General features: G+C 37.7%; 2 protein-coding genes and 1 pseudogene across 6 annotated transcripts in view; 1 reads left to right on the forward strand and 2 right to left on the reverse strand.

The window, feature by feature from the left end:
- Positions 1 to 1,505, forward strand: part of LOC109050884 (fibrillin-1-like) — a 72,130-nt gene extending 70,625 nt beyond the window's left edge. The window contains exon 63 of the mRNA XM_042743635.1: positions 1 to 1,505. This exon is cut by the window's left edge and continues 218 nt beyond it. Within this exon, the coding sequence (XP_042599569.1) occupies positions 1 to 148 (148 nt within the window). The 3' untranslated portion in view covers positions 149 to 1,505.
- A 5,509-nt stretch (positions 1,506 to 7,014) lies between these two features.
- On the reverse strand, positions 7,015 to 9,762 carry dut (deoxyuridine triphosphatase). 5 transcript variants are annotated; one of them, XM_042744619.1, is made up of 6 exons: positions 9,606 to 9,762; positions 8,598 to 8,748; positions 7,846 to 7,937; positions 7,732 to 7,776; positions 7,574 to 7,648; positions 7,015 to 7,160 (listed from the first exon to the last, which is right to left on the reverse strand). In XM_042744619.1, the coding sequence occupies exons 1-6, from the start codon at positions 9,610 to 9,612 to the stop codon at positions 7,015 to 7,017; spliced, it is 516 nt and encodes a 171-aa protein (XP_042600553.1). In that variant the 5' UTR covers positions 9,613 to 9,762. The 5 variants fall into 5 exon arrangements, with proteins under 5 accessions (XP_042600553.1, XP_042600554.1, XP_042600550.1 ...); XM_042744620.1 differs by having other exon boundaries at positions 8,598 to 8,742; positions 9,606 to 9,745; XM_042744616.1 differs by lacking the exon at positions 9,606 to 9,762 and adding an exon at positions 9,377 to 9,505.
- A 3,956-nt stretch (positions 9,763 to 13,718) lies between these two features.
- Positions 13,719 to 25,238, reverse strand: LOC109102929 (annotated as a pseudogene).

The following is a 25,238-nucleotide window of genomic DNA, read 5'->3' on the forward strand; positions in this document are numbered from 1 at the left end:
CAAGAAGAAAGCTCTGCAGCCGGGAGCGTATTATTTACAAATCCACAGCGTGCCGCAGAACGGCGGCCCAGAGCGGCCCGACACAGACTACCTCAGCGGCCAGCGAGGAGACGCTCTGCACATCAGCGTCCAGATCGTCCTGCACTGACGGACACTCGGAGAGAGCGCAGCAGCCTCGCCCAAAGAGCAGCACGCACCGCATCATACGCTCACTTCACACATTACTGGGGTTGGGTATCGTCTGAATCCTATCAATTCCCATTCTGCTCATCGATTTCCAGTTTCAGATCCAATCTGGTTAAAAAATCAAACATATCGCCGCCTTGCAGTTCTAAGGTTCTGTCCGCATTCTGAGCAGTTTTGAGATACTGAGCTTCAAAGTTTTTGCGCTCCGTAGACTTCTGTAGATAGAACTCTTTATCTTTTCTTAAAAAAAAAAACAAAAAGGCTCAAAATGTACACAGCTTACAAAAGAAAACATCACCTAATGTAAATAAGATGTCACAGAATAGGAAAGAACCTTATAATTCCGAGGCGACGATTTAGATATCAACCTTATTTATTATTCTGTGTCTCTTTTTGCAAAACATTTAATTGCTGCTGAATACCATAAACAAAAATCATAAAAACCGGACTCGATTTAGAGCTGTTTGTGTGCACAATAGAGGCTGTTGTTCTCTCACAATTCTGAAAAAAATATTAGACAGCTAAACATAATCTCATGGAATTTCTGAATGGAATGATTCAACGACTCACTCAAGATTCACTCGTTTCATTACCGGATGAATCAGTGCTTTTGAATGAATCTTTTGAATGAATGATTCAAAGACAAATACATTTTTAAAAGCCCTTTTTCGCCAGCTGAAAATAAAAGATGCACACACAGGAATTGAAATGTTTATTTTACATCACGTATCTGATTCTTGAATTGGAATTGATGTTCGATGCCCAACCCTACATATTACACACCGCCGCGGAGGAACGGATGGAAGGGTTCACGCTCTGGCTCAGTCTATCGTATCTTACCGGTGCTAGTCACGCCGTCCGCGGCTGCCCGACGCTAGCCTTCTCTTCTCTGCAACTATTCCAACGGGGTTCCTGCGGCTCTTACGAAGGTCAAGAGAATAAATCGAATGGAACACGATGCATCAGTATATGCTCCCTGAATGTAAATCCAGAGTTTGAAAACGCACCACTTCCAAAAGATCTCCGTTACACTTTCATTCACTATACAAAACATGTAAAGATATTATGTTTTGAATATCTGTGCTCAGAAACACTAGAATATGTAAATAACTGTTACTGTATCTTCTGATCACTCTGCGAAAACTGCTCTTCATCCTCAGTATTTCCTCTTGTGTCCAGTGCAGATGTCTCGAGATTCTGAAGTCAGCTTACATTTACTGGAGACGCAAAGTGACCAGTGTTGCATTAGAAGTAACACGATACGTGATCAAATAGCTAGTAAAGTAACACTTTTAAATTTACAGGAAAATATATTTTTCTGACATCTCTCCTGTCCCTGCGTCGAGTAATCTGGAGTAAATGCAGCCTGAGGCTTATTCATTTCTCTTTTGGTGTGAAAGGGCCTTTACAGTTGCCAAAAAATACATCTTTTGGGTTTTGTTATTAAAAAGTAAACAAGCCCAGAGCAGTTGACAAAAAGTAACACAAAAGTAACAGTGCATTACTTTCCACAAGAGGTATCCAAGTAACGCAATTAGTTACTTTTTATGAATCAACAGAATTATAATGCATTACTTTTAAAAGTAACTTTCCCTGAAACTGAAAGTGACAAAATAAGAAGTCTTGTTTTCTAAGAAATTAAGTTAATCAAAATTAAGGGAGTTTATGATTAAGGGGGTGTTAATATTTCACCATTTTCAACTACAAATGGTAAACTTTTGTGTGTTTTGGCCGTTCAACAGTGTTTTGGGGAGCTGAAAACTTTTATAATAGGATGCAGAGTGGAAGCTTTTGAAAACGTCTCTAAACTACAAAAGCATGTGAAAAACTTTGTTTATATCGCCAACTACTGGTCGTGCATGAATAACACAGCGTTTGTAGTCGTTTTCATTGATCTGTGCGAATGGGATCATTTCGACGCTGTTCAGACTTCTCAAAAACACGATGAAAAATGAACAAATATCTGCCGATGTGCTCAGAAAACAGTGAATTCAAATGGAAAAGTAATTTTCGTTCCTCAGGAGCTCTGTTTCCATCCAAAGTTTCAAATTCAACTCATGCGGGAAAGTAGAATATTGCATAAAACATTTGCGAGTGAAGCACATGTGTTCAAAAGAACAAATCTTCACTTCCCGGGAAACTGTCACAAAATATCAGTGATAAAAATGAAAGTTGCTGTAACACGGGACACACGTGGCTTTTGTCCTAAATAATAAATGTCTTGTGTTTTAGAGCGTGCGCAGGCAAAACTCAATATCAAACAGTCATGTGATCTTGCATTCAGATGCCTGATGTTTGGAAATGTATGAGAGTTATGGAGGTGATTATATCAAATCATTATGCTGACAGACTGGATCCGGCATTTCATAATTATTATTATAAAACAGATAGTTCCGGTCCTTGATTCTGATTGGTTGAGCGGCGTTCGAAGCTGTTGTAAATTACACTACAATCATACACTTTTGTTTACTTCTTTGTGTTGCTCGGCAACCGCTTTGTAGTAACCAAAACTGTTTCTGAGGAACTACATTGTTTGGTGGAAGAATACTGTTTTTATTAATATCATTACACTTTATTAGTTCTGTTTTATTCTGTGAAACCTTACTCCGTATATGGAATAACCGTTTTATAAAAGCTCTGCTTCACGTCGTATCTAACAACGCCCCTTAGCTGTTATAAATTCACTGTAAACCACAGCTTCTTGGGGCTTATTGCTTTAAAATAACATTTGAGATGGTGTGAAGAGGTCAGTTAGTCCTCTTCACACATATCCAATCACACGGTCTGTAGAGGCAAAGTCACATGACTTTTTTGTTGCACGTGTTTCCATTGTAGTTAACGTGCATGTCTTTTTTGAATAAACATTATCCTCCTCAATCGAGTTTGTAATGCACATTTTAAGATTTTATGCACATCTTGGCATTTCCATCCAGCGTGTAATGCAATATTCCAAAATTTGCATGAAAATGTGGATGGAAACGTCTTGTTTTCTCACTGTGTTCATTTTCCATCTCCAGTAAATGCATCTTGATTTAAAACATGTTTAGATATTTGTACTGGAAACCAAGAGAAATACTGAAGAAGAGATTTTTTTTTTTTTTTGCAGTGCATGCCACATTATGAATTCAAGATTGTTTGCTCTGATTTCAGACCTTTTTTGTGTGAGAGCGAATGCAGACGTTTGTAAGCCCCGCAGAAACCCTGTCCATGTAATTTAAGTGTGTCTATACTGTAACCGTGTCACTTTTTTACTCGCGAACGCATTTGTAAACTAGAGGACCCCTGGAACGAGGGGTTTGTAATGGTGCTTCTTATAATGACCAACTACTTGTAAACTGTGTTTCTGTGACTCGATCATATGCACTGAGGTCTGACGGCCACACACACCTCCACACACACACCTGTGGCCTCCGCCGCCTCCGCCGTCTGTACGACCACGTTCTGTTCGGTCTTCACACTCGTGAGGGGCTTAGATGTACATTCACAATAAAAACATATTTTTGGTTGTACGGGCGACTCGAGCGCTGGCCTTCTTTCAGAGCGACCTCTGAACTCCATCAGCTCTCAGAATCACTCGGTCCTCGCTCGGTTCCTCGTGGAGAAATAATTCATTCCAGAGTTTGTAGCTGAGCAGCTGACGATGTTGGCGTCGTATCGTGATAATAATACATGTGTTGGTAATACTGTGGTGTTCTCAAAACCCTGTAAAGCCTGACATAATAGTCAAAAAATACCATCTTTTTAAAAAATGGAACAGTTGATTAGACAAAATATATTACAAGAATATTACATGATCCATCAGGCGTCTACGGCTAATATAGTGAGAAGATGAAGCAAGAACAGACTCAAACTGAGCAAAAATATGAATTTGCTGCAGATATTATATGATGAAATTCTGCTGCTTGTGATGTAAATCACTGAGATCTTTATTACAGTGCAGCAGTGCGCCACACATAGGGGGCGCCATATTTCCGAAATCATTCTATAAAAGATTTCTTTAATAAACGTTATAAATAATCAAAAGCTTAGTTGTTAAAAATAATGTAATGAAGCATTTTTAATGAGCACAAAAATATATTTATTATAAACTGAGTACATATGAACTGCTCGGCCTTTGACACATTGCTGTAACGAATGAATAGAGGAGGGAAACGTTCTGGGCGCAGAACGGAAAAGATGAAGGGGAAAAGAAAAACAATGCATGAAAATGAGGACAGCAATGTCCAAGTGAACTAAGAGAAATAGGTACGCTTATCCTATTCTTTTTTTCTTCTTCATTGTGAGTCATGAAGTCATTAAACATTTGTTGCCTAAGAGGGCTAAGTGATTCATATCAGTTCATTTCTGTATCTCTACTGGTCAAAAAACATCTGATTTACATTATAGAAGATTGTAAACTAGCCACCTTTCACTGAAAACTCAAAATAGTCCATTTGTGTGATTCAAGTAGATACGATGAGTTAAAAACTCTTACTACGTCATACTTCAATATTAAACAATACTGAACTTTGACAAAAAAAAAAAAAAAAACAACAAAATGAGATTATTAAATGTAGTGGTTTTAAAATGTCTAAATACAAATCTATAAACAAAACGTGTGAAAAGAACTATATTACGGAGTGGAAGTGAGACAATGAATGATCCTCTGCTGCCATCTAGTGCTCAGAGTGGGATTATCATGAGGTTGCATTTATTTTTCTACCAGTTGAAATTTTGGCAGAAATATGGACCCTAACCCATTTCTGCCACTGAATAAAAAATAAAAAAGCTAATTGTGATTTTTTTTTTCTTAGAATTGCGTGATAAAAAACATATAATCAAGATAGCCGTCTTCCCCCGCCCCTCAAAATTGGACTTTAACTCGCAATTGCAATTTTATATCACAATTCTGAGAAAAAAAAGTCAAAATTGCTAGATATAAACTTGCAATTGCAAGTAAAAAAAGTCAGAATTGCAAGTTTATATCTCAAAATTCTGTGAAAAAAAAAAAAGTCACAATATATATATATTTTTTTTATTCAGTGGCGGAAAAAGGCTTCCATACAGAAATCTTCCACTTAGCATGGCAAATTTCCATGAATTGTCTCTTTAAGTAAAAATTACAAAATGCAAATGTTCTTTAAAGTGAACTTTACATATGGTGTTCTCATTTTATATAAAAATATGAATAACTTTAAGGCCAATGAATTGCACAAGCTAGTTAGTGTTAGTGGCTAGAACTGATCTTGCACACCCCTCCCTGCAGCAGATACTGACATAAACTGATCTGAATATCAGTCTGTGCTCTATATCTCCAGTAATGAGATGAGATGTAAATGATCCAAACATATAATGCAGTGATGGAGAGATGAAGAAATAAAGGCTCCTCAGAAGATGTGAGATGTTCTGGAGGCTTGTGAAGATCATTCCTCCGCTGAGGAACAGTGAAAGTAAAGCCTCTGGAAAACAAACGCTCCTCAAAAGATCCTGATGATCAGATTTGAGACTCTAAAACATGATTGATGGAGAATCAAGTAAAGCTGAGCTGCTTCAGTCCAGTAAGAGTTCATCTGGAGATATTACTGCAGTTATTCTGACCTTTACTTGATCAAAATCACTCCAGATCTGACACCAGAAGCACACGTGAAGTAGCTCTAAACGATCAGAAGACGTGCAGCAGATCGAGTGTGAAACAGGTTTAACATGATCGTGTTGATTATTTCAAGCCTTAGAAATTCTTGCTCAAATATGATACAGTAGGCACTATGAGGTAAATGTAATCTCCAGCACAGTACTAATGTTATCATCTGATATCAACACTGTACTTTACAGTAAGGGTGAAGAAGACGAGTCAAGGATCTTCTGTATTTGACCTGAACAAAAATCACAGTACCTCTAGAAGCTGTCTGTGAATGATGCACTGATCAAACGTGCCGCCAGTGAACACTAATATATGAGGTTTAGTCCAAACCTGTCTGCTGTGGTTCATCATGACTGCAGTTTATTTGAGCGGTCCTCTAGCGCCACCTACAGGCTCCTAAACGACATTCACTTACACGTTTCGGTTGTTTTTTAACCCTTGTGCTGCTGGAAGTCCTTGTGTTTCTAGTCAAAAACGACCAGCCCTTAAAAACTGTACATCTCTCATTCCATATCACCAAATACTGGATTCAGTCTGTTTTATTAGCTTGTTTTCTTTCAATCAGCGCAGGTTATTTCTTTTTGGAACTGACTGATTGAAAACCACATTGATCAGAGTTCATGCAACTCCAATCTGTTAAATCCAAACACTAAACCTGTGCTAACGGAAAGAAAACAAGTTGATTAGACAGAGTCCAATATTTGGTATTAATAAAGTTTTAATGCAAAAAAAAGAGAAAATCCTCTCCAGGTCAAAGGTTAAGACAAAACCCCTGCTCTACATTTGAGACAATGTGCCAAATTAAGTGGGGAAGAAAATAAAATACAACTACTGTAACAAATAATAAATAACAATAGTACAAGAATACAATATAGATGTAGAAAAACCGGGTTAATATCGCAAATAAAAGCAGAATGATTAAATGGTCAACACTGTGTGAAATATAATCTTAAGTCATCAGAAAAATTAGGAGAAAAAAAAAACAATTCTGACATTTGAGCACGTTTGCATAAATAACTGTTTATTTCACTGAGTGACAATGTCATTAAGTGAGAAATGAATTGAATGTCTCTCCTCAAAATTAACACATTTCACACATTTAAACTATAGCATTTTTTATTACATTTTAAGGTTTAGAACATTAACGGTTTCATTTCACTCCATTAAACTGTAAAATTTAAATACAACATTGTTTACAACGTAGAGTTTTAAGACAGAAAACATGATGTTAACACAGCAGACGCCACTAACGAGGGAAGCATGTTAACGACGCCAGCGTCTACCTGTAACTCTTGCAGCTCCGGGTAACAGATTCTCTCACAGATCAGCTGAGCGATGCGCTCGCCCTTCTTCACTGCAGACACAAAAAACAGTTTCCTACCGTAAATATCTCAAAACTTTTTTGATTAGTAATATGCATTGCTAAGAACTTCATTTAAACAACTTTAAAGATGATTTTCTCAATATTTAGATTTTTTTTGCACCCTCAGATTCCAGATTTTCAAATAGTTGTATCTCAATTTTTTTTTTTTTTTTTTTTTTTTTAAAGACCCTTATAAATAGTTTTGGGGTCCAGGGTCACATATGTACAGTTTGCATCTCAGGTAAATGCATCTTTAAGGATGTTTAAATATTTGAACTGGAAAAGGAGTTTAAAAAAAGGTGCATGCAAAATTTAATGTCATGCCTTCATGAATGCAAGACTTTCTGCTCCAATTTAAGAGCGTTTAAAATTGCAGAAGCATGAATTCATTCCTGCGGTCTCACCTTCAAACGGCTCCTTGTTGAAGTTAAAGAGCACGACTCCCAGATTCCCTCTGTAGTCTTCATCCACCACGCCAGCTGTAGAGACACCACACATGTGACATCACAGCAAAACATCACATCGTCATGTCATTAGTGAATGTGATTCACGAGCGACGTACCGCCAACGTCGATGAAGTGCTTCACGGCGAGACCCGAGCGAGGAGCTGCAACACAAAAGCGTTAATGAGGACACAAACACAGCTTCTGGACTGACTTCTGTAGCTCTCGCTCACCGACTCGGCCGTAGTATCCGTGTGGAACCGCTATCTGGATGTCCGTCTTGACCAGAGCCTTGTCCATCGGCCCGATGCTGTAGTCATACGCACTGAAACACACACGAGTCACAGCACAGCTCGTCAAATGCACTGACACAGCAGAGAACACAGAATTAAGAGGAAACATGATGCACAGGAGAAACATGCATTAATCTAAACATGCATGTGCAGAACGCTCTAATCACGTGCAACAAATGCACCAAAGCAGCAGTTTATCCTGGAATTTAAGCAAAAAAACCCCAAAAACAAACAAAAAACGCGGAATTAAGAGGGAAAAAAAAGTCACTGCAAGAAAGAAATATAAAAATATGCAGTGGAGCATGCACAAATGCAGCAGTAAATACTAGAATTACACGCCTTTTCTGCAGGACAAAGAGTATAAACACGCGGAGTTTAGAGGGAAAAATAAATGCATGAGAGAAATGTGCATGAATCTAACCACGTGCAGAACAACACGCATGCGCAGAACACCAAGTTATCCAAATCAGTTCATCAAATGCAGTAAAGCAGCAGTAAATACTGCCAGTAAAAGCGTTTAATGCAGATTAAACAATAAAAATACAGAAAGTAGATTTAAAAAAAAAAAAAAAAAAAAAAAAAAAAAACAATTAAGAGGGGTTATACAGTGCAAACGGGAGTTGTGCATGAATCTAAAGGTGCAGAACACAGAAACGGCGTTGATGTGCCAGCAGCTCCGGGTCGAGTCTCACCTGTACAGGTCGAATCCCGCGGCTCGGTTCGATCCTCGGCTCGGTGTCGTGGCGTTTTCTGTCAGCTTGGCGAATCTGAGCACCTTTACCTCTTCGTGTCCGCTCACCGCATCACTCTTGCATCTCTTCTGCGGAGAAACCGCTTCTGTAACTTCAGAGCAGGGCATTTTACTGACGAGCGCGCGAAGGACCACGACACAGAACCACACACTGACTGACTGGAGATAAAGCGCGCCAAATGCTTTATTTTGAATGCGCTACGGCGGGAAACGCTCTGAGTGGTGGGTTAGCTGCAACAGTGTTGCCAAATCCGCTGTTTTCCCGCGGAATTAATCTACTGTTGGGCTAGTTTCGAGTACCAATTGTGCGGATTTAGCTGTGAAAACCTGGCAACCCTAGTTGCTTCGTGAACGTCAAAAAGAGAATGTTTCATTTCAATGTGGAATTTATTAAAAATTAAAATAGTCTTCATTATTAAACAAGATGATCGCTGTGGCGAACACTAATCGGGAGAAACCGAAAGTAGTAATTGTTTATCAATATAACACCTTATATAGCAGACATTCAAACTTTCTCCACGTCAGTGTAAGTTAAGTGATATCACATCTAAGCAGTGGTGAATCATATTTTATTCTGTTATTCATAGCGTGCAGGTTATGAATGAAGAGTTACATGTGGTCCAGTAATCACTGCTGAAGTGTAGCGGATGTGAGATCACGGAGCGTCGCGCGCGGTCCGTTATTAACGGTTATTTCGCGTGCTGTTATAGAGCTGCTGACCTCCAGCAAAGCGTCCGACACCAAATCCGCTTAAACCGCGAACAGCAGACACAGGAACGCGCCAAATCAACATCTTCAACGGTAAGTCATTCCGCCATATTTGTTGTTGTTGTTTGCATTCTGGGACTTGTAGTTTCTTATGCTGTGTAGTTCTCGGAGGTTGTCTAACGGTCAGTGTGTTTGAGGTTTGAACATGTTTTTATACAGTCTGTCTGTGGTTTGAACTCACCGTCCATCGCGTATTTATTTGTGTGAGAATCCGTTCCGTTGATTCAGAACGAAGCGGAATCATGTGAACGTTAAACGGCGCATTCTGAGGGAAAAACTCGTCACGACGGCGTCAGCGTTAAATACTCAGGTGAAATTAATTACTTATGATAATTAATCACGCTGATCTGAAGAACATCTGTCTGTAAAACACCTGTTATCCGGAGAATATTCGTACAAACCGTTCACAGTTCGTTTGGAATTTTGTTGTTGTTCTGGTTTTGAATCAACCGTTAAAAATACCGCGTTATTAACGACAGTTTCCTTAAAAATACTGTTTCTGCTTTAAATCACAATAAATTGTTTAATCAGAAATATCACATTCATATATTTAATTCTGGGTTTTTCTCTCAAGTACAGTAACTTAAACGAGTAATTTGTGAATTTGTAATTTTTCAAAAATTGGTTTATTTACTGTGAGAAAACAATGAAATGAAAATAAACATAAGAAGTAATTTCACACAGTTTTTCCCAGTACCATAGAAATATATACGATCTGCAATCATAAAGTTAGTCAATATATTCACAAAAGTATCACTATACTTGACAAAATAAGATATTAAATAAGGTTTAATATAAAATAAGACAAAAATAAGATATTTTAATTGATAACAGAATAATTTGACACTAAAGTGCTTGTTAACGCAGATCTCATGTATGTACAGTAGAGGGCAGTACAGAGTCACAGTGTATACTACCGTACTGCATACTGCGCAGTGTACACTGAATATTGTCTTCATTACAGTATGCAGCAGTGATGTTTAAATCATGCTATTTATACCTCATTATGTTGCGTGTTAAATCAGTCAGTGGCTTTTATTCAGAATGATTCATGTTATTTTAGGTAAAAATGACTTTTTGTGTTTTTTGACGAATAAAAAAAGTCTTAAAATCTAAATTTATTTGAAATCGAAATCAACACTATAAAAGTCTTTTCTATCACTTTTGATCAATTTTATGCATCCTTGCTGAATAAAAGTATAACATCATCATATTTCCCTGTACTTTTGAATGTTAGTGTATCAGAGTTTTCACAAATACATCAAACACGAAATTAGAAACATTTCAGGCCATCTGATCAAATAATAAATATAGATCATGGGTTCATTATTCATATACAGTATGCCTTATCATATGATAATTTCAGTGAATGGCTTTTTATTTTACATTTTTAATGTTACTTTGTATAAAAATGTCTGATCAAATAAGTCAGATATAGATGGATTTTTTTTTTATGTGTAGTTTAATTTTTGATTTGTATTATACATTCAGATATAGATAGATTGTGTGTGTGTGTGTGTGTGTGTGAGAGAGAGAGAGAATTTTTTGAATTGTGACAATCTGGATTTTATGTTTCTAAATGAAACATGTCTAGAAGACAGCTGCAGTGCAACAGTCCTCAGTGCAGCAGCCCCTCCTAACTTTACTTTCATGAGTGTCTGCAGGACTGTTAGGAGGGGTGGAGGTGTAGCTGCTCTATTTAAAGATGTCTATCAATGCAAGCAAATGTTATTTGGACAGTACTTGTCTTTTGAATATCTAGGGATTGTGCTGAAAGGTGCTCCACGCATTCTGTTTATCATTATTTACAGGCCTCCAAAATACTCTCCAGCCTTTGTTGAAGAGCTCACAGAAATGCTATCAATGATTTCCTCAGAGTTTGACTGTTTTGCTATTGCAGGGGATTTTAATATTCACATAGATAATGCAGAAAACAAAACTACAAAAGAAATGATAACGGTTCTAAACACTTTTGACCTGATTCAGCATGTGCATGGACCCACACACAAAGGTGGACACACTCTAGATTTAATCATCAGTAGGGCTCTAAACATTTCATCCATTGTTATTAAGGACGTAGCACTCTCTGATCACTTCTGTATTTTCTTTGATATATTTATCTCTCCTACCACTGAATCTAGATCTGTCTGTCAGAAGGAGATGCATTAACGAGAACACTAGTGTGCTGTTTATGGAGGCTATATCTTTAACACCAAGCATTTCTGCAGACTCTGTTTATATTCTCCTTGATTCCTTTAACTCAAAAGTTAAGAATGTTATTGATGATATAGCTCCTGTAATAGTCAGCAAGAAGACTGGCAGACAGAAATCAGTTTGGAGAAAATCAATAGAAGTTCAGAATATGAAAAGACAATGCAGAAAAGCCGAGCGGATGTGGCGGAAGAAAAAACTTGAAATTCACTATAGCATCTATAAAGACAGCCTTCATGCTTTTAATGTTGAACTAGCCACAGCTAGACAGAGTTTCTTCTCAAACCTTATAAACAGTAACTTAAACAACACTCATACTCTTTTTGCTATTGTTGAGAGACTGACAAACCCCCCAAGTCAGATTCCCAGTGAAATGCTCTCCGACAGCAAAGTGCTCAACTGTTTAGAAGCAGATCTCTTAGAAGTGGTGAACACCTCACTTCTTTCTGGGACTTTTCCAAACTCCCTGAAAACTGCAGTTGTGAAACCCCTTCTGAAAAAGAGCAATCTTGATAACACCATTTTGAGCAATTATAGACCAATATCAAATCTTCCTTTTATAGGCAAAATTATTGAAAAGGTAGTTTTTTTAATCAGCTGAACAAATACTTAAACTCAAATGGATACCTGGACAATTTTCAATCTGGTTTCCGACCGCATCACAGCACAGAGACAGCGCTCATTAAGATAATTAATTATATTTGCTTAAATTCTGACTCTGTCAAAATATCAGTGCTGGTATTGCTAGATTTCAGTGCTGCGTTTGACACTGTCGATCATAACATACTACTAGAGAGACTGGAAAACTGGGTCGGGCTTTCTGGGATGGTACTCAAATGGTTCAGGTCATACTTAGAAGGGAGTGGTTATTATGTGAGTCTAGGAGAGCATAAGTCTAAGTGGACGTCCATGACATGCGGAGTCCCACAAGGCTCAATTCTTGCACTGCTCTTGTTTAGCCTGTATATGCTCCCACTACCTCAAATAATGAGAAAGAACCAAATTGCCTCTCACAGCTATGCTGATGATACACAGATTTACCTAGCCTTATCTCCAAATGACTACAGCCCCATTGACTGCCTCTGCCAATGCATTGATGAAATTAATAGTTGGATGTGCCAGAACTTTCTTCAGTTAAACAAGGAAAAAACTGAAGTCATTGCATTTGGAAACAGAGATGAAGTTCTCAAGGTGAATGCATACGTTGACTCTAGGGGACAAACAACTAAAAATCAAGTCAGGAATCTTGGTGTGATTCTGGAGACAGAGCTTAGTTTCAGTAGTCATGTCAAAGCAGTAACTAAATCAGCATACTATCATCTAAAAAACATTGCAAGAGTTAGATGTTTTGTTTCCAGTCAAGACTTGGAGAAACGTGTTCATGTCTTTATCACCAGCAGGGTGGACTACTGTAATGGTCTCCTCACCGTCCTTCACAAGAAGACCATTAGACAGCTGCAGCTCATCCAGAACACTGCTGCCAGGATTCTGAGTAGAACCAGAAAATCTGAGCATATCACACCAGTCCTCAGGTCCTTACACTGGCTTCCAGTTACATTTAGGATTGAGTTTAAAGTACTTTTACTCGTTTATAATTCACTCAATGATCTAGGACCAAAATATATTGTAGATATGTTCACTGAATATAAACCTAACAGAGCACTCAGATCATTAGGATCGAGTCAGTTAGAAATACCAAGGGTTCACACAAAACAAGGGGAGTTTGCTTTTAGTTATTATGCCGCCCGCAGCTGGAATCAGCTTCCAGAAGAGATCAGATGTGCTAAAACATTAGTCACATTTAAATCTAGACTCAAAACTCATCTGTGTATCTGTGCATTTATTGAATTTGCACTGTGCGACATCCGAACTGATTGCACTGTATTTTATATATAATCATTTCATTTTAAATTCATTTTAATTCCTTGTATTATTGTTGTGATTATTTTTTAATGATTATTTTACTTCCTCTTATGTAAAGCACTTTGAATTGCCTTTGTGTATGAAATGTGCTATATAAATAAACTTGCCTTGCCTAATGTTAGCCTGATTCAGACTCTCAGAAGTGCACATGCAGTAATGCACGTCTCGTGTGTGATTCAGTCTCAGGACTGCCGCAGTGTCCTCTGGGATTCTACCTTCTCCTCGAAGGCGTCCAGCTCAGCATCTGTGATCTTCCAGAGATGATCTTTCCTCAGAGCTTCAGCCTGCGACGTCTCCTTTGAACCCTCGTGCATCCGGAACGGCTCGATCATGTCCTCGAACAGTTTCTAGCTAACACACACACACACACACACATTGAAACATAGTGAATCAGGAACGGATAGATAGAGAGAGAGAGAGAGAGTGAGTGATGTCCTCGAACAGTTTCCAGCTAACACACACACACACACACATGGGGATTGATTGCGTTTGTTTTTCGTTGAGTGTTTTATTGGATGGGTTTGGGGGTGATGTCTGCGATAACTTTGATGTCGGCACATTTGATCGTGAACTTCTTCAGAAGTTCCTGCATCCTGACGCACAGTTATGGAGAAAACACACATGTTACTAGTCAGTGCTGGGAAGGTTACTTTGGAAATGTAACAGGTTACAGATTACAAGTTACTCTCTTTAAAATATAAGAAGGAGTTACTTTATTAAAGTAATGTGACTGATTACATTTGATGACTTTTCTAAATTTCTAATGAATGTTATCAAACATGTAAAGCAGGTTAGCGGGGTAATCTTACTGTAGAATTCAACACTGATTACTCTCAGACTTTCACAATCCTTCATCACTTAAATTATAATAATTGGATTTTTAATTGGTGTCTGGTATTTTAGAGCAGTCACTGCAGTTTGGGAAAGAAATCAGTGAAATCCTCATACTCCTCCTTGTCCTGTTGGATGCGTTCAGGATGCCCGGGGATGAAGATCCTGAGTTTGCAGTCCTTCTATTTCTTCCATGTGGTCAAAATATGAGGCAGGAGAAGTGTGAGACCTGCAGAACAACATGAAGAAACATCAACATCACACTTCAGAGCTGACAGAAGGGAAGAACACACGGCTGTGACGTCACCTCCGTCATCAAACAGCCACCAGACGTCAGTCGTCCCTTTGCCCTGTTTCTTCTTGAACTGGCCGCTGGCCTCCACCAGACGCTGGTTCATCTTCACCAGATCTGACGTCTGAGGAACATCCAGAGAAACTGAGGAAGGAAAACAAAATCTCTGTCAAGTCATGCCAAAAATGTCTGAATTTGATTGCAAAAGATACAAAATATTAAATCAAGTAGCATCTGCACTCAAATTATGTTTCTCAGAACTAAATCCACTTTCTGAGTTACCTAAAGTTTATTTTAAAAAAATCCTTATTACAATTAACTAAAACCAAAACCATCCTTGAAATAAAATTGTTTAACTTGATGTACTAAAATGACTAAAACTTTATAGACATAAAGACAAAATTAATAAAACTATATAGACATAAAAATGCAATCTAAAATGAAAACAAAAGTATAAAACAAATAAATAATTCAAGCTATTAGTAAAAACTATAATAGTATTAGATATTATAGTTTATTTAATATAAATGGCACTTGTTTTGACATTTTGTTGTCTAATTTAAATACACGTGTCTTAGATTGTGGCTTAAGTGTCCAAATATGTTTGTATCCACTTAATTCAATTTTTTAGATTTAGATAATATTTCCATTGATGTGTGGTTTGTTAGGAGGACAATATTTGTCTGAGATACAACTATTTGAAAATCTGGAATCTGAGGGTGCAAAAAAATCTAAATATTGAGAAAATCATCTTTAAAGTTGTTCAAATGAAGTTCTTAGCAATGCATATTACTAATTAAAAATTAAGTTTTGATATATTTACGGTAGGAAATTTACTAAATATCTTCATGGAACATGATCTTTACTTAATATCCTAATGATTTTTGGCATAAAAGAGAAATGTATAATTGTGACCCATACAATGTATTGTTGTCTATTTCTACAAATATACCTGTGCTACTTATGACTGCTTCTGTGCTGCAGGGACACATGTGTTTTAATAGGCCGCAGTGATTAGAGACATCAGCACAGAAGACCAACAAAGTAGTGTTTAATGAGTCGTTTGGAATACGAGCGCCTGCTAAATGACGTGACCCAATGACTGAATCCGTTTCAGAAGAGGCAGTGAAGATTAAGATAATGGTAAATCCAGAAAGACCTGAGTCTGCAGTGTTTGAGTCCATTAAGACGCTCTGTCCTATTAAAAACCTTCACGTCCGAGAAGCGGGGCGGGCGAGACAGTGAGTTTGGAGTTCAGGGCGCTGTGCTCCGTCAGACCAGACTATTAGATTATAACACAGACGGTTTTACAGAGGCACATTTAATCAGCTTTTATTAGAGAGCTGGAGCTCCTGCCTGATGGATGCACTTGCAGAACGTCTTCAAGTAGGATTCATTTGATGCACTGTGTTCAGAGCCAAAAGCTATGATAAGTCTTTCAGAGAGAGAGAGAGAGAGAGAAAGAACGAGCGGCCGTACCTTCGCTGGTCAGCTTTTTTTTGGAGTTTTTCTTGGACCTGTTGAAGAACCCTTGTCCTCTGTGCGGCTGAAAGTCATTCTCCTCCATCTCCAGCGTCTGCTGCTCCATGATCATGTGCTCCGTTTCCTCTGACAATCACACAGCATTACATATTCATCATTTAGTACTGCATCGGTGTCTCAGCAATGGATGCTCTGCAGTGAATGGGTGCCGTCAGAATGAGAGTCCAAACAGCTGATAAACACATCACAATAATCCACAAGTAATCCATAGCACTCCAGTCCATCAGTGAGTGTATGTATGGGGAAGACTGAGAAAAAACAAATCCAGCATTAAGACGTTTTTTAACTCAAATACATAGAGTCTATAATCCATAATAACACTTCCTCCAGTGAAAAAGTGCATCTCCTGTTGTCTCTCACATCAAAATCCAGTCACATATTTGTTTAGAGCTGTTTAAACACTGCTTGATCTGTGCAGATTTCTCTCCTGATTCACACCAGAACACTTTTTCACTGGAGGAAGTGTTATTATGGATTATGGACTCTATGTATTTGAGTTAAAAACGTCTTAATGCTGGATGTGTTTCATCTTTTGTATCCCTGAATTCTCAGTCTTCTTGAAAATCTCATTCTCATTACTGTAATACAGTTAAAAAAAATCTATCTACTGCCTGTCTGCCTGTCTGTCTATCTATCTATCTATCTATCTGTCTCTCCGTCTCTGTGTCTGTGTTCAGACAGACCTGCATCAGTGCTTCTGCTCCTCTCTGCAGGTTCTCGCTGGTGACAGGTGTGTAAAAGGCTTTGCGCTTCTGCTTGTTCAGTCACTTCTGGATCTGTTGAACCGCAGCGCTCATGTCCTGCAGATTCTTATCACGCGCACCTTAAAACACACACACGCCGTCTGACAAATCTGACCTTCATCTGCTTGATAAAACATGATTCAATCACACGATTAAGATCGGCAGAATCCACCTCCAGACACCCGCAGGAAGCCCTGATGTGTGGAGATTAGTTTGTGTTTGTTTGATGAGAACGAGAACATCTGCTCACCACAAACACCTCACAGGTCAGACACAGCCCATAATTCTTAGTGAATGAGTGTGCCAAGTCCAGCAGCGCCGGTCTGGCTCTGGGCGATCCTGTCATCACGAGACACTTGGGTCTGCAACAGAACCCCTGAGAATCTAATCTGCACTAAACACCCGCTTATCTGCTTTGACCTGAGCGCACCTGAAGTTCTTGATGTGTTCGTCTGCAGCAGATAAAATCAGAGCGTCGTTCACTGCGTTTATGAACGTCACGGCTTGAGTGGACGAGCCCCAGTTCACATCTGAGAGAAGCAGGAGGATCAGGTGTCTATTACTGCACTTCAGTGCTTGTGTTTATGTTTTTATATCATCTGTGTCCCTGCAGCACAGAAGCAGTCATCAGTAGCACAGGTATATTTGTAGCAATAGACAACAATACATTGTATGGGTCACAATTATACATTTCTCTTTTATGATAAAAATCATATTAAGTAAAGATCATGTTCCATGAAGATATTTTGTTAATCTCCTACCGTAAATATATCAAAACTTAATGTTTGATTAGTAATATGCATTGCTAAGAACTTCATTTGAACAACTTTAAAGATGATTTTCTCAATATTTAGATTTTTTTGCTCCCTCAGATTCCAGATTTTCAAATAGTTGTATCTCAGACAAATATTGTCCTCCTAACAAACCACACATCAATGGAGAGATTATTTATTCAGCTTTCAGGTGATGTTTAAATCTCAGTTTCAAAAAATTGTGCTCCAGGGTCACATATGGCTCTCTGGTTTATCTTTTTCCGGAGTGATGGTATCTGTGCTCTTACCTGGTTTCTTCACAGTAACGTAGATATAGAGGAAGAACTGGATGGCGTAGGTGAGTAATGCAGCCCACCAGTTGATCACAAACATCACGGCGCAGCGGACCACGCCGCCCTCCAATCTGCACACACACCAGTGCTTTAACACACTGTTTACAGAGTCTCAAGACTTTAATTAGTCGCATTAAAGGGTGTGTTTGTAAGTCTGTTTCAAATCCTCACGAGATGCCTACAAAGACAGCATGTAAAGACAAAACAAATATGCAGTATCTTTAGCCAATTATATGAGGAGATCCATAAACTAATTATAGAAAGCCAATGATGGTGAATGAAGACAAATGTTCAATGAACTAAAGGAAAAACTATTTTTTTCTCTTTTAAATTGTATTTTCTATATTTTTAAGTGACGTGTATTTTGTGCTGTTTATTATCGTGCTAAAGTCAGGCTCTGTTGGAATTGACTATATGTGTGGCATGTGGCGTTTTTGCCTATGTAGGGCACTTCATAGGCATAATTGCAACTTTACATTAAGTAATACTGAGAAAAAAGTCCGAATTGCAAATTTATATCACACAATTATGAGGGGGAAGAAAGGCTGAATGTAAACTTGCAATTGTGAGAAAAATTATATATAAGATACTCACAATTACTTTTGGGCTTCCATGGGATATTTGTATTGTTTTAAGCATAAACTCACTTCATTTTTATGCATTTTTCACAAAGCAAGACTTAATATTTTAAGTAAATTCACAAGTATGTCTTGATTTAGAAGCGTTTAGATATCTGTACTGGAAAACGAGAGAAAGGTGTATTTTTTGCAATGTTTGTAGACAGCTAACTGGGTTCTTGAACAGTCTGTTACATTAAATCATTTAATCCCTGTTATATTTACCGATGAGGATGAATGATACAGTGATGAAGAAGGTCAGGACGTATCCTCTGATTGGCTCGTTGATTTCCCGTGACCTTTGGTGAAGAACTTGAGTGCCTTGTAGATGTTGTCCTTGCATAGAGCCTGTGGAATCTGCATTGTGCAAGGAGAAACTGGAGTTTAAGAGCTTCTTTACAATGTAGTCCAGTCTTTTATTGTATTTTAAGATTGTCCTATAAAGCTGACCAGGCATTTATTGGGTTTAAATGGTGTGCGTGTGAACTCTGACCTGGAAGACTTTGTGTGCGCTCACTAGAGACGCGAGAGCTGAGGAGAGAACGAGCCGAGAACGAGGTCCAAACCCAGATACTAGAATCACTACCTGCTCACAAACACACAAGAACCAGTGCTGGGACACGTTGTTTTAAAAGTAATGCATTACAATATTGTGTTACTCCCTAAAAAAGTAACGAATTACATTACTTAAGAGTTAGTAATGAGTTATGTTACTTTTACGTTACTTTTTCTAATCTGGACTGGTCTCATTTTTCTCTCTTCAGCAATTAAAAAAATGAAACAAATGTTTTATGTAAAGTAATTTTTGCTTTTTAGTATGATTAAATTGGATCTTTGAAGGTCAGCAGCAAAGACATTGATTAATAAAATGGGAATAAATATATACAGGATATCTGTGTTATCAAACATTAAGTTACTACAGGTTTGCATCAAATTCTGGTGTTACTTATTTGAAAAAGAGACTCAGATATTTTCTTGTAAACTAAAAAGTAATGTTACTTTACTAGTTACTTGAAAAAAGTAATCTGATTACATAACTTGCGTTACTTGTAATCAGAGCTAGATAGTAACTGATTTCTTGTAATCTGAATTACATATCTAGATTCCAGAAATGAAATACTTGTAATTAGATTATATTGCGTTACATTTTAAAATGCTCATAATCAGACTACAATTACTTTTTTTATGGATTACATGATTACATATTATTCACACAATAGCAATAAATGATTCAGAATTATCCTCTTTTTCACCTTTAAATGTTCCTTTTTAAAATAGCCTACTATTTTCACCTAATATATTTACTTGAAGTACCCCTGAGATTTGAAAAGAAATATTTAAAAATTAAGTATCACATTTGCATATTCACTGTTCTCTGACATTGGTTTTGTTCACATTGCATGCAGGTAAACAAATAAAATTTTATATATATATATATATATATATATATATATATATATTCACTGTTTTATATATATATATATATATATATATATATATATATATATATATATATTTTTTTTTTTTTTTTTAAAAAGTGTTTCATTTCGAATTATTTTATTTAAAAATACTTTATTTGAGTATAACTCATAAACCCCTGTTTGAGAAACCCTGATGTAATGTTTAATGCACTTTATGTTGTTAATTACAATGAATTGAATATATTTTCTTAGTCTTTGTATTTTTATATCAATATGATACAAGATTATCCTTCTTAAATCAATGTGATAAACTAGTTAGGTCAAAAGTAGTCCGATTATGTTACCTGAAATATATAATGTAATGGATTATGATACTCACTACAATATTTTTTTAATGTAATTTGGAATCAGTAAGTAATCTACGCAGCTCTGCTTGTAATGCATTACCCCCAGCACTGACAAAAACAGCTTCACCCATCATTTTCATGAGTTTCAGCCATGCACTGTATGTCAGGTCACCTGGAAGTTGTTCATGAGGCTGTAGTTGCATTTGGAGGTTTGGCAGATTGAGAAGTCGTAGCCCAGATCACAGGCCGAGGAGAAGTTGCAGCTCAAACCTGGTTAAATAGTTTCATTCTTGTTCCCTGTCGCGTCTCGAACGACCGTCACAGCTGCAGAGAATCAGCACAGTCTTTCTGTTAGACGTCCAGACTGAGACTAGAGTCATTTCAAGTGTGTTCAGGACTCACAAACAACCAGCGCGATGCCCAGGTACGTTATTCCTGTGATGAAGATGGCCAGCAGTGTTCCTTTGGGAAGAGCTCCCCGAGGGTCCTGAAAAACCAGAGGTGCTCGTGTGAGAAAATGTTGAGCGTGATGTTCATCTCAGATCAGAAATGTGCCAGACACTCGCTCTTACTTCAGATCTCCAGAGATATCGGCTCCAGCCAGAATCACCAGCGTTTTAGAGGCCTGAAAATACAAACGTTTGAAAATGGGTTTCAAAGTGCACGTTATTGTACATAATCTTAAACTGAGTAACATCATTTTTTGAGAAGGTTCAAACCAATGTCTCTCTGACAGTATGTGTTCTATTAGTCTCATCAAGCTCCAAAACTGTGTGTTTTTGTGTAGGGCTTTGTGTAACTGTGAGGGGCTCTTCACTTCAACCTTTGACTGAATGGTTCTTCTATGGCATCGCTGTGTTATAAACACCTTTATTTTTAAGAGCGTATGTTTATTTTCAGGCACAAATTTCAGCGTTTCTTGAGTAACGTTCCTCGGTCTCACCTTGATAGTTAAAGAAGCCTTTGGAACGCTTGTCAAAGAGGACAACAGAAGCTATCAAAACCAATAAAAGAGCAGTTATATGTAAGTGCTGTGATAAGTCTCAGCCTAACGCAAGTTTTTTTATAAAATAGAAAGAAAACAAGTAGATAGAATAAAAAAATAGGGAAGGTCTATTTTTAAAATAAAACAAGTCAAAAGAATAGAGAATGCTAGTGTTAGAGGGACATTTTTTATTATAAAAGTAGGAGAGACAAAATAGTGCAAGTGTTTTTTATAAGTAAAAAAGAAAACAAATTGATAAAACAGAGTTAGAATAGAGAGTGCTAGAGTTAGAGGATCAAATGAACTTAAATTTCAGTCTGTTTTCATTGTGTTTCTCAGGAGACAGAAAGTCATACAGGTTTGGAACAACATGATGGTGAGTGATTTGTGGCTGAATTATTTTATCATTCACTTTTCACAGAGTGTAAACACACACATTCAGTGTGACAGGCTCAGTACGTGAACGCCCAGCATGTTTAGGTTAGTGAGTTTGTTCAGCGCTGAGGAATAAAAGTGCTATCAAGTCACTCACGCCTCATAAAATACATAACGCAGTTATAGAGTTTCTGACGGTCTGTAATGTGTTTGGCCTGCAGCTCGAGGTGTCTGACTGAAACTGAACCTCTGGAACTTTCTTAGAAACTCAAACTTCTGACGCACCATTAGTTACACACCATTAACTCCAGCAGCGAGCTTCCTTGTGTTCCACACCGCCGCTGACCGAACACAGAGAGACTAAAGCCTCCTCAGACCCCGGTCATCTCACATGTGATGTGTCTTCCACTGATTAAGATTACGTCTCATTTTTTTTTAAGTCATGGCATTAGTTTATGATTGTGTTTTTTGGTTATTTTTTTTTGTAGGTGTTTTTGTTTTGTATTAAAGTATAATTTTCTAAACACGCTTAAATCAAGATGCATTTACTGGAGATGCAACATGAAGTCGTTTTCTGAGAAACTGAACACAATTAAGTGAGTTTATGTTTAAAACAAGAACAAATATACTATATGTTGAATTTAGTTGAGGTGATTGGCAGGCATCTGTCCTTTTTATCATATGAAAACAAGACTTCATATGTACAGCGATTTCTGCATCTGTCTTGATTTAATTTTTAGACATTTGCATTGGGAAAAAAAACAGCACTTTCCTTTAATTTATTCATTTTTTTCATAAAAAATTAGTTTTAGAAAATGCTTAAATTTAAATAGTTCCTAAATGTTTTTGAAGTGAATGCATGTAGTGTTTGCCTTTGAAAAACTCTGCTTTAGAATGAAAAGAGTCTTTAAGCTGCTCTTCAGGTTATTATTTGAGCTTCACACACTTACTGTGTGTCAACAGTTCACTCATTTGTGTCTGCTTCTGTTTATTCTTAGGACTTCCAGAAACACTGATACTTCAATCTTCAAAGAGAATGAGCATAAATCTTCCTCTCTCTTAAAAATAAAGATTCTTTACTGGCCTTACTAGTTCAACATCCACAGAACCTTATACATTTCTTCATAGTGGAAAAAGGTTCTTCTGATTATTAAAATGTTCTTCACACTAAAAGAAATGCTTCTAAGAACTGTTTACTGAAAGGTTTCTTGGGGAACCAAAAATGCTTCTTCTATGGCATCACTGCAAAAAAAAGAAAAAACCTTTTTGAATGCTTTATTTTGTGGGTTTGTCTGCACCGAGCTGGGATCAGATTGTGTGTGTGTGCACATATGGAGATGAATGTAAATGAGCACCTGCTGTGTGTTCAGGGAAGGTTTCTGAAGGTCACAGGATGAACATCTCACCTATCCCCGCTTGTCCGAACACCCATGACAGCCGTATGAACAGCATGACACCCCAGATACTCAGCATGCATCTCACCTGCAAACACACTGCAGCGGAGCGCATATGAAGTGTGTTAGAAAAGTGCTGATGTTAAAGAACTCACCAGAACTCCAAATTTCCCCACACCTTCGGCTTCCTTGACTTCCAGCGGGATGATGGACTCCACATCGCCCAGCGACGAGGTGTCCGCTCCTGCTCTGTCCTGACTCGTACTGGGAATATCAAGGCCTCCATTCTGACCATAAATAGGGAAAATAAAATTAAACCCTTTTGGTTAGATTACAAACTAATCTCCATCTAAAACTGTGCATTTTACACAGTCTTTTATAATAGTTCTTGCTGGAAAAAAACTAAATTATATATTGTGATCATCTTTTAATAAGTTCCCTCCCTAATTTTGTTAAAATCAGGCCACAATTTACTAATTTGTTCCTTTGTTTTAATAGGTCATGGCCACATTGTGCTAGTTTGATATACTATGAGAGAACAAATTAGTAAATCATATTCACAAAGTAAATATAACGAGGAAACGAGTTAGTAAATAGTGAATATATATATATATTTTATGTCATGCATGTAAGGTTTATTTGTTAAATTATGCTGGTCACCATTTTAAAAGGCAATTAAAATAATGAAAAATAAAATTGTGGTTAAAATTTATATTTTCTCATATGCAAAAATAAATGTATTTTGATGCTGCTAAAAGTCAATGGACAAGTTACAACTACCAAAATATGACATTTATTAATTATCTCATATAAGTAAACGCATATTTTTTTGTGTAGTTGTGAACAAGGTCTGTGTTGTTGTCTTGTAGGTCTGACTGTGACTCAAATACTTGGATGCTTTGGATGCCCAGAGAAGATCATTTAAAGGATGACTTGGCAGTTTCGCTTTCCTCGTTTCTTTCTTGCAGTAGAACATTTGAACAAATGGATTGGAGACATTCTGCAAATAACTTTCTCCGACATCAGGACTGTGTGCATGCGTGCTTTCTGAATCAGCGCAAACTTTTCAGCCCTTGTTTGCATTAATTACCCTGTTTATGGCCAGCGGATCAATGCATTAGCCGCTGAAGATCGTTACTCATAACCCGAGTGCTTCTCTCTTGGGCTTTCTCATTAGGTTGGCTATTGATCTTTGCCTGTGTCGGGTCACCACCGGGTCACGGTAATGACACCCACTTCAGCAATTAGCCTAAAATCAGCTCAACAAACTGCCTGTGGCCTAAACACTGAGTCATGAATCATGGGTTTGATTTATGTTATTAAAGTATCGCGTATGTTGTGGTGCATGGGAAGGATGGATCGCCTCATAATGCATACTGTGTTTAAAGTGTAAAAATGCACAATTTAAGATGTGACTCACCTTCTGGAAAACACCGTGCAGTTCCTGTAGGGAAGGTCTGATGGCTCTGTGTCTGCTGATGCTCGCCACATTACGATAAAAGTCAACGTTTGGCACCCGGTCCAGAGTGTTGTGTCCAAAAGCACTGACCACAGACGCCCGCACAACTCGCCGTTCCCCGTTATTGAACCCGTTTCCGTAGAAAGACGTCTCCTTGTACTGCGGAGGGTCGTCTTTAGATCTCTCGAACCCGGGATTCTCCATCAGAAGGCTTCAGTGGGTTTTGGGAGTGAATTGAGTCAGAGTACAATAGATTGAGCTCTTCTGAGCTTCCTGATCAGGTCTCTTTCATGGGCCACAAGTGGATCCTCAGATGCTTGAGAATCAGACCACTGTGCTCCTGATGGGGGTAAATATGTTCTTGTGACGCCAATGAAGTGCTTAAAAATTAACAGCATATAAAGACCCTGAGAGGTTATAATCATAGATATTGGAGATGCTTTGAGTTTTTCCTGGTTTTATGAGTTTTGATTGTCAGGCTGAATGTTGAGTGGATGGTGATGCTGTTATTTAGTGTCTAAAGAGTGAGTGTTCAGAGGAAGGAGATTTCAATTTATTACGTATAACAG

This window comes from Cyprinus carpio, chromosome B18 (genome assembly GCF_018340385.1).
Source record: "Cyprinus carpio isolate SPL01 chromosome B18, ASM1834038v1, whole genome shotgun sequence".
NCBI lineage: Eukaryota > Metazoa > Chordata > Actinopteri > Cypriniformes > Cyprinidae > Cyprinus > Cyprinus carpio.

What these genes read in the sequence shown, in the direction of transcription:
- dut (XM_042744616.1), bottom strand. Translation starts at nt 9,449, where the DNA reads ATGTTGATTTGGCGCGTTCCTGTGTCTGCTGTTCGCGGTTTAAGCGGA. An exon ending in TGTCGGACGCTTTGCTGGAG is followed by an intron (nt 8,749 to 9,376) that starts GTCAGCAGCTCT and finishes CCTGCTCTGAAG; the next exon opens with TTACAGAAGCGGTTTCTCCG. An exon ending in GCACTTCATCGACGTTGGCG is followed by an intron (nt 7,649 to 7,731) that starts GTACGTCGCTCG and finishes GTGTCTCTACAG; the next exon opens with CTGGCGTGGTGGATGAAGAC.